This window comes from Oenanthe melanoleuca, chromosome 5 (genome assembly GCF_029582105.1).
Source record: "Oenanthe melanoleuca isolate GR-GAL-2019-014 chromosome 5, OMel1.0, whole genome shotgun sequence".
Lineage (NCBI taxonomy): Eukaryota > Metazoa > Chordata > Aves > Passeriformes > Muscicapidae > Oenanthe > Oenanthe melanoleuca.
Window position 1 is genome coordinate 46,094,332 of NC_079339.1, and position 18,245 is coordinate 46,112,576.

General features: G+C 39.9%; 1 protein-coding gene across 2 annotated transcripts; it reads right to left on the reverse strand.

Moving 5' to 3' along the window:
* Nucleotides 1-1,438: 1,438 nt before the first annotated feature.
* Nucleotides 1,439-16,327, reverse strand: DDX24 (DEAD-box helicase 24). 2 transcript variants are annotated; one of them, XM_056493365.1, is made up of 9 exons: nucleotides 16,145-16,327; nucleotides 15,035-15,771; nucleotides 11,760-12,137; nucleotides 9,949-10,102; nucleotides 9,081-9,596; nucleotides 6,958-7,033; nucleotides 6,188-6,376; nucleotides 3,775-3,904; nucleotides 1,439-2,306 (listed from the first exon to the last, which is right to left on the reverse strand). In XM_056493365.1, the coding sequence occupies exons 2-9, from the start codon at nucleotides 15,762-15,764 to the stop codon at nucleotides 2,083-2,085; spliced, it is 2,397 nt and encodes a 798-aa protein (XP_056349340.1). In that variant the 5' UTR covers nucleotides 15,765-15,771; nucleotides 16,145-16,327; the 3' UTR covers nucleotides 1,439-2,082. The 2 variants fall into 2 exon arrangements, with proteins under 2 accessions (XP_056349340.1, XP_056349341.1); XM_056493366.1 differs by having other exon boundaries at nucleotides 1,439-2,302; nucleotides 3,771-3,904.
* Between the last annotated feature and the right edge of the window lie 1,918 nt (nucleotides 16,328-18,245).

Consider the following 18,245-nt stretch of genomic DNA (forward strand, 5'->3'; position numbering starts at 1 on the left):
GTGGCACTCTACTATAAGGGCATGGTGGCATTAAGTTTTATGATTCTATGAAGGCAGCAAGGAGGGCACAAGTGCCATGCTCCATCATGGAGAGACTTGGCAAGACAGTGGGCTGGGAGTGTGAGAGCTGGGTTGTTAAACACAGAGAAACAGAAGCAGCTGAAAAACTTCATAGCGATGATAGAAATTAAGTAACAACACTCTCACTGTCCCCCAATTCTCTTCTCCTCATGATCTCATGGAATTAGAAATTGCTGAAACTCATACAGATTCAGACAGGGAAATGCTGAGCTCTGTTGTCAGGATCTAGCCTTGATTTTGTTAATGAAATGGAAACAGAAATGCAACATAAGATGCAGAAAAGGCCTACCTGGTCTTCAAACCCTTCATGATGCAAAACCAATACAAGTTCCTTTTAAAAATATAAGAGTCTGATTAAAATGGCACAGGAAAGAAATGAGGGCATGCTTACTTTGTTCAGTTCCTTTTTCCAGCCTTCTTATAAGAAACTGTCATAAGATTGTTATTTTTCAGATGTCACATTAACTCCAAAGATGTGTCTCATTACATGAGAGAGGAAACAGAACCTTACCATCTCTTCTCCCCAAAACTTCCCCCTCTCCTCCCAAGGGCATGAGACAAACAGTGCATAGCAAGGAAAGTCTCATACATAATTGACAAGTTCTGTATGCTTATGATTACATTGTCACAGCTCTTCTTCAGTAATGCATGAAAACAAGAGAAAAGCCTTCCAGAGATAGAGGGCTTCAATTATTTACAGAGATGAAAGAATAAAGAGTTTGTTACTCTCACATAACTAGCAAGTGGTTAGAAGGGGCACTCAACTGCACAGACGAATTTCCCTGAGTAGCTGAGTATATTGGTACTTCTTGTCATGGCAGTGACACTGGTTCACTCCACAGTTTGAGACACAGAAAACAAGCCTCATTCAGAACCAGCAGGAGAAGATTACCTGTCCTCCCACCAACACAGATTCCACTTTCTTACCTTTTGGGTGCTTTTCCCCTCTCCTTGCCTGCTAGGTGTAAACATCATTAGCTATGAAGGATTTAGAAATTTCAAGTAACTGAAGACAGACACAGGCTTTGGAGTTTATGGCAGATATAATTTAACAAAAAATTCAAAATATATTTTTCTGTCATATTTTTGACAACAGTTTAAAAAAATATTTGCCCAGATCAGGTTAAAATTATTTAAAAGCATAATTATCATGGAGTAATTTTCAAAAGTGACATTTCAAAACATCATCTCTTCCATTACAGCAAAGATCATGGTTCTAACATGTTTTCAAATACAGGCTTAACTTCAAATATTAATCAAGAAAACACTGAGTAACAACACTTATACCTCAGAAATCTACACATCTCCCAGGGTCAGTCCTGGCTCATTGCCACCTTAACTGCTTTTTGCATATTCAGCATGTATTAACACAGGACTAAGAGAATTAATCTGGTAGAGAACAGAACAGAGAAATATTATCAGAGGAGAAAGAAAACTAGGACATTTCCATAACCAGACAACTGGTTGGACAACTGGGACATTTCCAGAACTGTAGATTTACTGGTAACATTATCTGTATTTTCTGTCTTTCACACTGAGCTGGAGGCAGTAAAAGCCAAACCTCCCACTACCACCAGCTCAGACTGTATTTGCACTGTATAAAGCTGACCTTCCCCTGTCCTTCAAAGACATTAAAATTTAAATCAAGTTTCATTAGAGTATGCCCATAGTGAATTCCACCCAGAAACTCTTACCCATCTCACAAAATGGAGTAATTATCAGAACTATGTGAAAGCTAATTAACTTCTATTAATATAGAGATTTAAGAAAAAACAAGAACAAAAAAAAACCCAACAAGATCCAAGACAAGATTCAACAGTATTCACCAGAAGTTAATTGAGCCCTTTAAATCAGCATTTTGTTTTGTGCCTGCACAACCAATACACTGGCAACATCCTTATACAGTCTGTCTTCTAGCTGGGTTTCTCCATAAGCACTGACAGCCTTGATGAGGATAGTGCCTGCTTCTGTCACACTGACTGATCTTGCTGTTATCTGATTTTATTTTATTGATTTCTTCTTCTTGGCCTGCTTTTTGGACATGGCACCTAGAGCTGAAATGCCCACTGATGTCTGAGGCAAGAGTAGTTTTCCAGACTGTGTTGGGTACTTTGTTTTCATAAGGACTTTAAACAGTGGCTGGGACAACATATGTTTTAGTTGTTTTTTCATCCCCTTCAGCATCTTCTGCTTCTGGCTTTCTTCTTGCTCACTAGCTTTTCTTCCTTGGGGCAGAAATCAAAGATACAGAATGTTACAACAAGAAAAAAAAACTTGCATTGCAGGCCTTTGAAGTGATAGGGACAGATGCTGACCCCAGCTTTCTCTCTCTGACAAGGTCACTCAACTCCCAGTCATCTGTGACATTTTCAGATCACCCAGGCTGTACACAATGTAATCAGATCAAGAAGAATCATGACTACTGAGTAACCATAGTTAAGGCCTGAACTGAGGAGAAAAATGAAATCAAGGTTGCTGTAAGGTAAAATTGAAAGCACATTATTAAATCTTTTGTAACTGTAAGAGGCACTTCACTTATGGCAGGAATGACTGGGAGTTTAATTGGCCTCCAACAAGCTACACAAGATTTATAGACTGAGTACGCTTTAAAGCATAAACCTGGCAGGTTTCTGGGTGGCAATTACAAAGTGTTTCACTTGAGAGTCACAACTAACTTGGATTGGATGTGCTGTTTGGAAACTCATTCCAAAGCACAGCATACTCAGATTATGTCAAAACAAGACAGCAATGCTAATTATCTGAAAGCACTCCTGAACAATTTAGACAGAGATGGTTAGTGTTTCTTGCAAAGTGGTTGAGAACCAGCTAGTCCAGGCATGAACAAAGAAATTAATCTAAACATGTTTCAAAATTAAGGCATTGGCATTTTTAGCCGCTAACAGTTTAGAGCTAGACTAATCTGAAGTGAGCTCTGCAGCAACCCTATTCAGCCTGCCTGCAAAGAACTGGTAGGAAATCATACCTTCAGCTCCTAAAATATGAACACAATGGGGCATTTTACAGTGCATCTAAGCTTTGCAAAACTTCATGGCATTGAACTAATAGCCACTTGCAGTTGTACAGCCCTACATTCTCTCATCTACAGCCTGCAAAATATTTAATTTTTAAAAAGTATGAAATTATTTACTTCTAACAAACCACCAAAAACCTCATCAACTTCAATATATATATATATTGGCCATTTAGCCCACAGGCTCAGTCTATTTAAGGCTCACATAATATTTGGTGTTCCCTAGCACTTCCTGGGTGTTCCCACACAGAGCTGTCAGGCTCCTGTCCTGATGCCTGACTACTAAGAGAGTGGGAGAGAGAAGTGTAAGTGTGGAAACAGCCTTCTCTATGACAAGAGAGGACAAGACTCAATCAGGACATACTGGGCTGCTTAGATTACTCTGAAATGCTTGCCAGAAGCTCAACAGATCTTGTCCTACAACATGTAGACTTGTCTGTGACTTGCCAGAACTGTCACACCTCACTCCCTCAGCTCCAGCAGTCTCTGCTGCACGATCATCCTGAAAGAACCACTAACACCACGCATCAAGAACACTCCTTTCCTTCCCCCCACCCCTGCCCTGCAGCTTTTGGAGCTTCTCTGCCATGGTGAGGCTTTTTCTGCACACCAGGGCTATGGGCCTTACTGAGCATACCCATGAAGAAACATTTTCTACTTGCCCATCAACATGTCATCGTCAAGATCCATCTCAAGAGCCTCTGCAGCTTGCTGGAGCCAGGAGTTGTGTTGCTTTGCCCGACTGTTGAAAAATTCTGCCTTCTCAATCTGCCTTGCCAAATTCACCCGTTCCTGCAATGGAAGTACCTTCAGACATTATGATCAGGTATTATGTGGGGTACTTTAGCAGAGTTTTTGAGAGCATGCACTGCAATGCAACTGGGGTGCAGAGACACTTTTGTTCCCTATCCATGTCCCAGGACATGCCCCACCTAATAAACACATCATCATCTGTTTTCCTTCCTTAGATCCATGATAGAAACTGACTTCTAAAACATCTCAACTACTAAACCTACCTGAATGATAACTTAATTAATCATTATAATCACTTGAGAGATATCAAGAAGAAACCATGATAGAGATACCAATCATTTCCAAGTTACATATTTATATAGTACAGCTTGATCTCAGAGTTATTAGTCTCAGCAGTAAGGAGCAGCCACTACTTTCATTCCACTCTGAAAAAAGTGAACTCCTGCAGGCCATATAGAAGGAACAGATCATATTTTCAGGAATGCACCTGGATCTTGTTTAGGCACAGGACAGAATGTCCTGTCCTTCTTCCCAGCTGCACACAGGTGGAACAAAGATGTCCAGCAAACCTAACCTGCAGGCTTCCAGCTGGACCAAACAAATAACTAATTCACTGTGGAAAGAAAATCTGCACTAACGGTAAATATGAAACAACCAGAATCAAGTTCTGGTCTTTGAAATGTGCCTGCAGTTTCATAAAACAAACTCCTGCAGGAATCTGAATAGTCAGGTGCTACATAGTAACAGCAGCAGTCAGGACTACTAGATAATTACTACTAAGAGAGAGAGAGAGAGGTAACACTTGCAGTGGGGTACTAAGTCAGTCACTTCTTAGATCTTTACAAAAAATTTAAAGTATGCTTTTCCATCTCTGTAAAATTTAAGTCCTCTTTCAGTCTATCCTGGTTCAATTCTATTCCTCTCAAGTGTAAAACCCTTTCAGACTTCTGAATTTGAATGAAGGCATGCAAAAGGAGGGAAGGAGTGTGCCAACGGGACAGACATAAAGAACCAGCAGTACTGCTAGTCCCAACTACAATGACTTTGTGATTAAACCCAGGACAAAGCATAAATAAGACCAGACTGTAGCAAGGGCTTGAGCTGGAGTCCTGCAACTACAATTGCAAAGATCTCTTCTGGGGAGAGAAGCACTATTACAGATAGGAGAGATCATTGTGAGATGGTGACAGGAAAAGGAAAGTGTAGAAACAATATTTATTTGCCCATTAATTGATAGAGCATGATAAGAGCCAAGAACTACTCATCAAGAAACACAGAAGAAGCCTCTGAAGCAACACTCTTCAAAACAACAGGTTTCTTTCAGTAACTAGAAACATTTAGTGGGTGGAAGGGGCAGTGGGGAAGATAAGGGTGGAAATCAGATTCTCTTCATTACCAAGAGGAGAAAAAAATGAATCCGTGGAAGCATTTATTTGATTTTCTTTCCTCTTTCAGAAAGCTGCATCTCCTGAAAGAAATACCCTATTTGCAGCAAGCCTGGGTTTTGAAACTGGCTGTCATTGTTCCCAAGGTGAGGATACTGCTGTTGCCACTTGGGTAGACCCTGGTCTCAGTCCAATCCAATTAGGTAAGCCTCAATCAGAATACCATAAGGAAGACTCCTGCTGCACTTAAAATCTAGTATTTAAATATGTCCCATTTGTATATGACTGACCATCCAAACTGTTAAGAGAATGCTGAGACATGAAATAGTCTTTTGTTCAAGAAGTAGAAAATCTGCAGTGACTAGATGCTTTCTAAAACACATTGTTTTGTAAATGCTAACCATCGTCTATCTTGTGAGTTAGTGAATGACTGAATTCTCTTTAAAATGGGCAATAACCTAGAAGAGGGAAACACACTCAGTTTGACAGGGTTCAATGGCAGCTGTGGCCTCACAGTACAGAAATTTTCAGAAAAGCAGACAACTCACAACTTCAGATGGGAAGAGGCCACTGAATATCCCTGCTACTGTTCTCTAGTCTGTTCCTAACATGAGAGGCTGTAACAATGTACTTAGTACAGCCATCCCAGCTCCACTGCCACAAAACATATTTGCTTTCCTATATTGTTTCTGGAAAAATATAATATTGTTTCTGGAAAAATAGTATATTTCAACACCTTTCTTGGACCAGTTATTGAGGAGAAATAATAAGAAAATATAAAGTGTAATTAACTGTGTAATTAACTGAATTTTCAAATCCAGATCCTCAACAGTGAATTTTATCTGAAACCTGGAAAGACCATGACAAGCAATATCATATCAGCAATATAAATAAGCAAGCAACTACTCACGCTGCAAAATGACCCTTATTTCTTTACCTTAATAGAAATCATGCACTTGGCATCAACTGGGAAAAATGGCAGCTCCTCACTCTTCTCCAGAGTTTTATAGATCTTCCGGAAATTGATCAAGTCCTCAGGGCCAATCAGCAGCAGGCTGAGGCCCTCGTTGGCAGCTCGGGCTGTTCGGCCGCTTCTGTGCACGTACAGCTCAGAAGTGCGAGGGACCTGCAAGAATCAGAGAAGCCATCAGCTGCATGGACAGCTGCAGCATGCTTTGGACAGGAGGCTGCCAAAGAATATGGGGTTTTACACACACAGTACACTGCATGCAACACAGATGAAAGTAATGTAAAAGATGATGTCTTGAGATACTTTGTGTTCTCTGATCCAGAATTTTCCCTTGTGTAACCTTTTGTGAGTCTCTCCTAACTTCTAATCCTCTGCCATTGCATTTGCAAAGCAGGAAAATATTTTATGTGTCCACAGAGAAGAGCTATAAGGCTGAGTAATTTGACACCTTTGGATAACAAAGGTAAGCAAAAAGCAAGGAGGATCATATCTGTTATGTCATCATTTCTGATACATAATCACACATTCATAAGGTGCAACCTACTGCAGTCAGTCACTGCAGAAATGAAATCTGTAAGTACAAAGCACTAAGGACAGATAAATGATTTAATCTCTGTACTCGGGATTGTACTACATATGGGACCAAGAATTACAGTTTTACAGTGCTCAGGATTTGGATCAGCAAAAACTTATATCAAACCAAAATAGTAAAAGGAAAAACATTAAAAATGCTTAACCTGGTAATGGATGACATGCTGGACATTAGGAATATCAAGACCACGAGCTGCAACATCTGTTGTCAGGAGGACACAGCTGAGAAAGTGACAAAATTTAATGAACATAAAATTGAAAGTACAGCAACCTAGAATTCTACCATAGCAGTTTAAGGAACAAGTTTATACTGTACTAGCTGTAGGACATGAATTCTCTTTGCCCTTACAGAAACAATACCAAATTTACCTCAAGGGCAGTCTTGAAACAATAATTCTTGAAGTAAAATTTAAAAATGCATATGTTGCCTTCGAGAGGTCTATTCTGTTTTCAATAAATAAATGCACTACCTTGCTGGATTCTATTTTCCTATGTTCTTCTGCTCTCTCAGTTCAAAAGAATACTAGAAAAAAATGCTATTCAATGAGGAAAGGGCACATGTGCCTCTGCATTACACTTTTCAGTGCACTGTCCAGGTTTTAAAGAGTTCCTTTAGCTTGCTATGACCACTCCATTCACAACAGTTGATCCTCTGGAAGTACAGAAATATTATTAAAAGTTTTACCAGCTGAGAAAAAAATCCCATTATTAATATTATCTCTTTAAATAAAAGGTTTTTGGGGTGAAGTATCTTCTACCAGCTTGCACTCAAAGAAACTCTCAGTAAATTAAAACCCAGAAATAAAGGGGGCAGTTTTGTTCTAACAATTACTATTTCTCCTTATCCCTAGACAAGACGAACTAAAAGAAAGTTATTTTTTTTTATAGAAGCAGTCTCTACAGAGACAAAAGTCTCCCTAGGATATGGAACAGTTTGTTTTAAAAACATCTCCCAGCAACTGAAATGAGTAACTTTTAGGTAATGGAAATTTGTTAAGATTTTATGGCATCTGACTGTATACTCTATTGCTACAAGGTTCAAAGCAGAAATAACAACAGAAAATTCTACAGCTTGTAATCTGCAAAAGGCCATGAGACATGGTCTCAGATTTCTTTCCTGCCTTGAAAATCTGCAGTCTGAAAACACCTCACCTGACCTATGCAAATGCTATCAATACGTTTGCCAAGGGATGCTGCAGCTCCATCACAGCAATTCAACCCCTGTTCTCTATGCCTGAATCTATTAACAAGGTACAAACGCCCAGACAGCACACAGCAGTTCACAGCAGGACTAACCTGAGAGGCTTCTGAATTGTGGAAGTAATGAAACTAAAAATCTCCTGCCAAAGGCCATGCCAAAGACATCCCAAAACAATGTTTCCTAAAATGGCAGGCTTGGGTAAACCCTGGCTGCCCACTAAAGCTGAAAGGCACAGCTGCCCTGTCTATTGCATTGCTCAAAGATCCTTGGACCCTCAGGATACTAATTCATGTAACTAAACCTGCAAATAAGTAGTAAGTGGTTAGTTGATGGTTTAGGGAGATTCAATAACTTACAGAGGATCAAATGAGCTTCCAGGACATGGGCAGAGCTGTGCAGGGCAATTCTAAAAACACAACTGGAAACAGGGCAAATGACAGCTCCTTCAGCAGCAACAAGCTCCTGACCACAGGCTGCTTAAGGCTCCAGAGGACCTCAGAGGTCTCTAGTAAAACCTCCTCTTCAAAGCAGGATGAGCTGTAAGACTGGACCAGGTTGCTCAGGACTTTTGTCCAAATGAGCCTCAAAAAACTCCAAGCAGCCTGTTCCCATGCTCAACTGTCTTCACAGAGAAAAAGCCCTTTCTCATATCCAGCCTGAACCTCTTATTTCAACTTGCACCCATTACCCCTCATCCTCCCATCAATCACTACTCAGAAAAGCCTGGCTCCATCTTCTGGATAACCTTCTTTGATGGTGTCAGAGGGCTGTCATCAGCTCCCCACAAAATACTTTTCCCATGTAATACAAACACCCAGTCCCTTCCACTTCTCCTGCAGAGCCAGTGCTTCTTGAATATCCTGGTGGCCTTCCACTGAATTTGCTCCAGTTTATCACCTTAACTGTGAAACCTCATCCTTAATTGTTAATATTTTGGGCTCATGAACAGGGGACTCATATTCCTCACCTAACTTCCCCCTCCTGCTCCTACTCTAACAGAGTTGTTTCCCCTCCCAACCACCCTTTATGCAATTTCTTTCTCTACTAGGAAGTTGAAAATCAACTCACCTCTCTCGCTCAGCAAACCTTTCCAGATTTTTCAGCCTTTGCTTTTGGTGCATGTTGGCATGCAACGGAAGAGGATCACAATTTAAGATTGTGAGGAGAGAACTGAGGCGTTTTACACAGTCTATGCTGTTTGCAAAGACCATGGTTCTTCCTGGATACTGGAGAAGAAAGTAATAGAGATAATAGTCCTTCTCATTTGTATTACAGTGGATTTTGGTCTCTGTAAGAGTCTCAACTGTAGCCTCTTTCCTTGTTAAGTCTATTACTTTGGGTTTGCCCTTTATTCCTACTTTTTCCATTAGCAATTCTAGTTTGGTCTTCTTGTCCATCTTTTTAGCATTCTTTTTTTGTAAAACTCTTGAGGGAGTCTGATGGATTAAAGTCAAAGTGGCAGAAAAAACAAAAGTCTGTCGTCGAGGGTTATACTGTGAATCATTTAAGATTTCCAGCAACTGAGACAGCTCTAAGAAGTGACCTTTCTCAACCATTCGGTCTGCTTCATCAATCACAAGGCACCTGTCAAGTAGAAAACACACAGTAAAAACACACTTGTGCACTGATACATTTAAGAACAAATTTTCCTGCTAAACACATAAAGGATGTTATGCATATAAAACTAAAAGGAACACCAGGTATGGTGGGGCAGCTACAGTAGCCTTCTCTATTTCTTTTTGAAAAATCAGGTTTTTACTACCGTCTTTAAGTGACATTTCCCACCATCAAAATAACCAATTTGCATTTCAATAAAACACTGACACAGAAATAGGTGATCCTGTGTGGTCTAAATTATTTAATCTGTTAGTAACCTAATAAGTATGCAGGGCTGCCCAGTTCAGTATGCAGCAGTTATCTGAAAAGGCACCTTTACCTGAGCTGACGAAGATTTGAAAGATGTGGGTGTCTGTCTTTAACTAACTCCCACAGACGGCCTGGGGTTGCAATTACAATTTCTGGTTTTCGATTCAGCACACGTTCTTGCTTCTGTGCAGCCATGCCTCCTACCAGGATTGCAGTCTTAATGCCTAGAACATATAAATAACAGATTTTATTTCATTGATTTACCAGTGAATGTTTTTATATATATATCTACTTCATGAAGTGTTTTAAACAGTCTATACTGCAACTTTCAACAAGCGTTTTGGCCAGGAAACTTCAGGGGTTTTATGTAACACTGAGCATACAGAAATGCACTCAATTTTACAGAAAAATCCTCATTATAGTTAGATGCCAAGAATTAGTGCACCTGTCTTTCAACAGCATGAAGAATCACATCCATAGTTGTTAGTTTTGTTTACACATATTTCAGTCTCATGTTTTCTCAATTATATTCGCATGAACAAACATATTCCTGTTAAGAAGATCCTTTCAAGAATAAGACTGAGAAGTGCTTGTCTTGCTAAATAATTGCTCATTTGCTATGGAATAATCCTACCAAGTATGCTTCCATCCCATTAATGATTCTTGCACAGTAACACAGACCTCGTTAGCTTTAAGTAGTCTGCAGAGGTACTAAAAGGAGTTTATCTCTGGAAGCAGAGTCCACACATTGCTTATTTCACCCTATTTCTTCAAACAATACACTGGCCATGATAAACTCAATGCCACTGTGCAAGACCCTTTCCAGTATCCAAGCTTCCACTGATCTCTCTTCTGGACTACTTGTGAAACACTAGCTTTTTTTCCCAAAGTGAGTTTGAGGCAATAAAGAAAGTCCACATCAAAACATCTCTTCCCCTGCTGCAATATTATCACTTGGGCAGCAGATTTTTATACATAAATAGCACTGCTCCTATCAGAACTGTATGACATAAATTGATTATTTCAGCCTAGCAGTTTAAATAAGCTTTGTAATCAGACGCAGACTGATGAGCACAGCAGGACATACAGACACCAAAGGAAGATGGGCCTAAAAGCAGTGCGTTGCACCACATATCTTCTTTAATAAATAAACAATCACTGGTAGTGGAGAAGTGGATACAATTGGGAAAAACTTGCCATCTTTAGCAGTTTCATGTCCTCACTCATTCCCTTACTAACTTCTGGTTTGGAAAGGGAAGGAAAGGAAGAGGGGGAATTGCTTTTGTCAGGCATGTAACTCAGTAACACTTCTGTGTCTTGACTGCTGCAGGAGGCAAGTCAGACAATCCACCTTCCATATATATTTATGGCCATAACTTTTTAAAAAAATTAGATAGAACAAAGTTATACATCTACAATATATACAACGACTGATATACTTGTTAAAAATGAAATTATTATATAAACAAAATTTTATATATCACAGAATTATTAGTTATATATAGTCTACATTATCCAAAACTAGAACAAAGTTAGCTGTCGCCAGGTATCTAGTACTGATTCTGTGTTGTGAGAGCATGAATCAATATCTATTTGAAGGACATCAATTTGAAGGATATTTGAAGGAGTCAATACCTATTTGAAGGAAGACACATTTTAAAGCAAAATAGCTCACATTAACTGCTTACTTCCACATGCATCTCACTAAAGAATCTCCATGCATTTCTCACACATCAGTGGCTAAAAACTCTATAACCCTTCAAAAGCGACAAAAATTTTATGATTTTCTGGAAGAAAGTGTGGCACATTCTGGCTCAACACCAATGCCAAGATCCAAACATAGTCTAACCTATGGGGCCACGGCTTGTGGGATTTACATACCTGTAAACTTTGCAACTGCATCAATGTGGTGCTTTACTTGTACAGCTAATTCTCTTGTAGGAGTAAGGACCAGTCCTAAAAGAGGTCTCTTTTTTTGGGAGTCAACGGTGTGTGTCTCATCACTGGATTCAAATTCAACATTTTCCAGCACCTTCACACAGCCTGTTGTGAAAGATGCATCATCTTCATCTCCGCTATCTTCAACCTGCTGATGGGTTACTTTTTCTGCTTCATCCTCATTTTCCCATCTTGTTTCATCATGATGCTGATGGGACTCTTTAGAAACACTGTCATTTCTGGCTGTTGAGTTATTTGATTTTTGCCACTGCAGCACAGAGTGAATCATTGGAATTGCAAATGCAAGCGTTTTGCCGCTTCCTAAAAAAACAAACAAGAATAATAACACAGACTGACAAGTCATTTATTTGAAAAGATGAGAAAAGCAACAGCCAATCACACACTGTTCTTAAAACACACCATTGTTACAGATGCAAACTCATGATCTTTAGAAGACCAGAAACTTGCAGCAGTAGCATCTTTTCTCCTGTTCCCTTTATACATCTCCATTTCCCTGTTCCTGTGGAACAGGTATATTTCAAATTTCTAGCAAGTCTGGCATATTTATCAGTTCTAAAGAGTTTTTTAAAACCTTAGCAGTTGCAGTCAAGATATTTTTAAAGAACTATATGCCCATAAGGAGAATACCATGCCCTAATTGGAAGTTCTAATCAACATTCTCCAAATAAAAGAATAGCAAATGAGGCCAAGGACAAACTGGAATGCACTTGAAGGATTAGCTTCCCTCTTCAATTTATAGTCCTGTATTTACTACTTTCTAAGATACTGTATTTTGGAATACTCCACCATCTAATTTCCTGATCAGCACTGGCTCACATTTTATAATCAGAACACATACACTTAATTTAAAAGAGAGAATCCACTTTGGAGAGACAGGGCTTGTCAAAAGCAAGTTTAATTGCAAGGGTTCACTCTACTAGCTGCAAGTTACATCCCTGCCACGTATTCCCTTCTGAACTGTCTGTAATAAAGACGTGAGGAAAAGCCTGGTAGCATATCCACCCCAGTAATGCTTTTCAGATGTAGCAGTTCACTAGTCATGAAAGCAGCATCCAAAGTACAAGACACTATTACACCACTGCTGGAAAGCAGTCCTCTGGAAATCTCAATTCCTGTCCAAATCAAAAAGCTGTAAAGGTTTGCCAATTCAGCAACACAGAATTTTGCCTATTTAAGGAGAGAACCTTAACATAGTTAATACAGATAAGTCCAGTGTCATCATCCTGACCAGTACTGCTGCAAAGTCTGGTATCCACTTATCCAGCTTTCTGCGTGGCTGAGAGGTATTTTATGACTTCTATCTGCATTTGAAGCAGAAAATGGTTATAACCTGCATTTAGAGCACTTATACAATAAGGTTCTGGTAATACAGAATATCTGTTTTGAAGGTAAAGAACAGTGCTATTTTGAATTAAATGTAATGCAGTTTGCTGGTGCAAATGTCAGTACTGCACCCAGACAGATTACAGCTGTGATAATCAGGACTATTCTGCAGGCACTAGATTCATCCACAAATTAAACAAATTATCACCTCACAGGACACGTTATCTTTATAACACACAAACCACATACCATAGACAGGCGTGCAAAACCAGGAGGAAAGAATATCTTGTTACTACAGCTCAAACCAATTCATAACAGTTTCATATTGTATAATTTCACATAGATTTGGCTCCTTAACCAGAAACCTCACTACTTCTACATAGTAATGAACACCCACTGCAAAAAAAAAGCGTTGGCATTCCCTTTGTCTGATCTGCACATGGATCTGTCAAAATCTTGCCAGTCTTCCAATGCTGCAACCAGAAAGGATTAATAGTTCTTTAACTTCACACATTCCTCCCTCAGGCCCAATGCTAACAGGTGCTGCAGGATGAAGAAAAAAGAACTAGAGTTTCAATATCTCCCAACTGCAGCACCTTTGTCCACATCTCCCAAGTTTCTATAGGAACATGATGATCCAATAGACTCTCTGGAGAGAATCTGAATTTCACTTATAAAAGAATAAATGAGCAAAAACACATTCCTACTACCTCAGGGTTATACAAAATTATAAAACAACAACACAGCCTGCCAGAAACCTCGCTTCCCATTCTGCAGCTAGAGAGGAATTTGCTTACCAGCACTGCCAAAATGGCACTTTTTTGCAGTATAAAAACTCCATTTATATTTTCAGTTCCATTTTTAAAAACACTCCCTGTGGGGCTTTCTAATCTTACTAAAGCTAATAGCATCAACACAGCTTCTAATTAAAATAAAAATGCAAATGACAGCATATCCTATTAGTTACTATACCTTCTTGCTCAAGAGCAGTAAATGACTTTACAGAGAAGCAGGGAGATAAAGCAACTGGAACAGATGAAAACCGTGTAAAGGAAGCTTTTAAACCAAGGCAGCTTCCAATTGTGCTTCCTATCTCTAGGCATTTTAGGGAAAAAATGTTGCTAAAGACAAAACTTCAAAGTTTTCCCGCAAACAAAGTTTGAGGGAACATAATATTCTGAGACTTCATAGCATTAAGTAAACAAGGAGTTATAACAAATTTTATGAAGGCTAGCAATGCTCAAAGCATGAGCTGAGCACAACACAGATGTTAATCTACCTCTCAAATCATTAATATAATAACTCACTTTAAGCACAAGCCAGGAGAAGAGCTGGTGACAACACACAGGCAAAGCCAGGGGACAGAGCACAGGGTGGGTAGGACCTGGGTCATATTCACACTTAACACAGTGTTTATTCACTGCTCCACACTAGTAGGAATTATTCCACAGGAATCTGGCTGTCTGCTTTGCCTCACCAGGAGCATGTGTTTGGCTGCTGCAGAAATGACCCTGTTTCCTTCCTTAATTCTGCCTTTTGCAGAGTATCACCTTACCATTCCCAAAACAAGAAACAGTTTAAGAAACAGGAAAAGAGACTTCTGCCAAAAGCATAAAAAGTCATTGAGACTTCAAAGCTTTGCATGCTTTGTAAAGATGTTCTTGTGTTTGTAAGCTACAAAGTTTTAAAACTTCACTAATATGCTGGATATGCAAAAGACAAAAGCTTTTCTCTTGTAATACACAAAAGCTGCTTCTTGTACATACAAAAACTTGCAACCATGGGCTACATTTTAAGAAAAGAAACTTAAATGGATACAGCATACAAGTGTATCTTCTATCCCAGCATACATGATCAGTTTGACATATTTGTACCTGTTTCTGCAGCACCAAGAACATCCATATTATCCCGAATGGCAGAAGGCAAGGCTAAGGCTTGAATAGGAGTTGGAGCACTAAACCCCAGGTAGCTCAAGGCCTGCAACACTGGCTCAGGTACAAACAGGTCTTTCCATGCAGACACATCAGCTTTTTGATCAGTTGAGGTGGATAAAACTTCTGTTGTCCAGTTTTTGGCTTTTTTAGAAGTAGCTACTGATGGAAGGGCTTCCTGTGCTTGAGATACCTTGTTTTTAGGTGCCTTCTTTTTCTGCTTCTTTGAAGTGTCTCTTCTGCTTGACACGCTCTCAGTCACATGCCCATGATCTTCACAATTAGCCTCTTCAATTATTTCATTATGCTTTGCCTCTTTATCAACCAGCACATTAATTTTTGCTGCATTAGGAGTATTGCCTTTATCTGTTTGACTTCTCAAATCTTTGTTTTTCTTTTTCTTTTTTGGAGGGATGACAGGTTGTTCCACCTCCTCATTGCCTTCTTCAGAAGCACTCTCAGCCTTTCTCTTCTTCTCTTTTACTTTCCCCACTTTGGAAGAACTTACCAGCTTGTAGTCTGTGAGTTCCTCCAAGCACACTATATCTTGAAACTCCTCCTCAGCAAATAGATTGGGGTCAATCTGCACTGTTTTCCATTCTCCTACTACTTCAATGCCTTTTCGCTTCAATTTAAAGGAAGATCTAAATCTCCCTCCTTTTCTGGCCTTCATTTTTTACCTAAAAAAGAAACAGATGGAGGAAAAAAAGAAGGCCTTCAAATCTACGGAATAGGGACTACCTTGATATTCAAACAAACGGCAATCCATGGAATAATTATTTTACTTCTTTTTAAAGTATATCAGTAACATATTTGAATATAACTATGAGCTAATATATATACATAGCTAAAATATAGCTTAATAAAGTATAATATATCTAAATGCATCAGGCAGGCCAGGCCTACTACGTCCCTCCGCAGATAAAAGCAGAACCGCTGGATAAACCCGGGCGGCCGCGCAGTGCTCCCACCGCGGGAAGCACCGGCCGGAGCCGCGGCAGGGCCCAGCGCGGCCTCGCTGCCACCCGCGGGAGAGCCGCGCCCAGCGCCTACCGCACTCAGGAGCCCCGGGACGGAGAAGGGCGGAGAGGGACGGAGAGGAACGGAGGGGAACAGAGCGGGACCGCGGGCCCTGCCCAGGCCCGGCCTTCGCTACCGCCGCTGCCCTCCGCGTGCGCTCCTGGGCGCCGCCATTGCCGCGTGACGTCACACCGCCGCGTGACGTCACAGCGCGGCGCCAGCCGGCGGCGGGTCCCGTGAGGAATGCGTGAGCGGCGTCTGGGCACCGCCCGCACTGCTCGTTCTGTAACGCCGAGCTGTTCTTCACAGCGCTCGAGTGTTCGTGCGGTCCTGTTTGCAAAGGACTGGTACGGGTAAAGAAGTTGCAAATAGCTACAGAAAAGGAGCAAACACCGCCGAGGTCACAGCAAGTGATCCGTGTTCTTCGCAGCCGTATCCTGCCGTAGGAAAAGGACGTCATAAATTATATAATGGAACATTTTTGTTTTTTCTGAGTGGTTGGCTGATGTTCAGAAGAGCGTCTTGCAATGAGACAGGAAGAGTGAGTTAAGAACCAGGAGCTTTGTAGGTGATAGAGACTAGGACAGTAGATTTAAGTACAATTACAGCAACTGTTACAATTACTTCTTATATTTAGTATTGGCAGTTCTTTTCTGGTTCTGTGAGAAGATGGGAAAACAGAGGGTTGTTTTCTCTACCTTTTTTTCCTAATGTTTTAAGGCCAAGGGCAGAAGTGAACATATTAATTTTTTTCAATTACAGTTTCAGTTCCAGGTAGTCATCATTAATGACTTGCCAATGCACAACATGAGGAGTTTCTTCCAATTCATATTCCATGAGCAAGGCTAAAGATCATTTGATGCTTGGTCTTGATGTTCTGTAGGAGATGAGTTTAATCAGTGACAGTCAGGAAGGGAGTTCAGGAGCAGGGTTTTATATGGTACCTTTAACAATAAAGCCATCAAACCTTATTTATGTAGTACTGAGCTGGAGGCAGCAATGGCCAACAGGATTGTCTCACTGATAGGAACTGGGACTGCATCCTAATGCTAACCTTAATGAAGGGTCTCAGCACTCTTCATGCATTCCTTCATTAAAAATACCTTTTATTCTGGGTTGTTTAGATTCAAATTCTGAAGTGACAAAAGAGATTGTTTACAATTTTTCCATTTTTACTCTTGTTATTTATTGCATGTTAGCAAAAGTAAGTTTGCAGAAGCCAAAGAAACAGATTACTCTGAAATTCTGGTCTGGTGGACTTAACGGTGATGCTGAATAAAAATAATGAAAAAAGCTTGGACAGAAGAGTTCTTAGCTGTTACTCCTAGGTATAATCATATGTCCTTTCATAGTTGTAGAGTTTCCAGCTTTGTCCTGAAAAAAGATTTAATATGGAAATGACTTACCAAATTATGTTGAATTGTGCTTTTCAGTGTAATTGTGGACATGTTTTTACAGGCGATAAGAGTATTATTTTTTCGGTAAGAATTCATTTGAGGGATGCAGCTGACTTTTTCTTCTCGATCAGTATTGAGCTCTATATTCTAGACTAAGGAACTGAATTACAGTTTGAAAGAAGGGGCGTGCCTGTTTGTAATCAGCAATGAGCTTCAGCCTACACAGACATGGTAACTTTCTCACTGCCACGGTGTGAACTGGTTGTACAAGAGGTGTTCTGTTTTTTGAATTGCTTCGAAATGGGTTCACCAAGGGAAATAAACATTTGCTTAGTATTACAGTAACAATAATCTTTCTAAGCCTCTGTAACATTAATCTTTCTGAGCCTTTGTGACCTGAAAGAGGAGTAGCTTTGGTATGTTGTGACACGGCTTTGTGAATGAGAAGTTCACCTTTGTGTCCTAACAGTCAGCTGTTAAACTCCTGGTAAAGTCAATTCTATTATCAACGGTGCTGAGTGAGCTCTTAGTAAAAATATCAGTAACAAATGGAACAGGTCTGCTTTACCCTCCTAGGGCTTCTTTAGATCAACAGTTATTTAAACACCAGGAAATTGAGAATTGAAGATAATTACCTGTACTAATAAGTAAATTAATTATGTCATTTGCTTACAAAACTCATGTCAGAACATGCACATTTTGTTATTTTATCAATAGTTTCTGAGTTATTTAAGCCA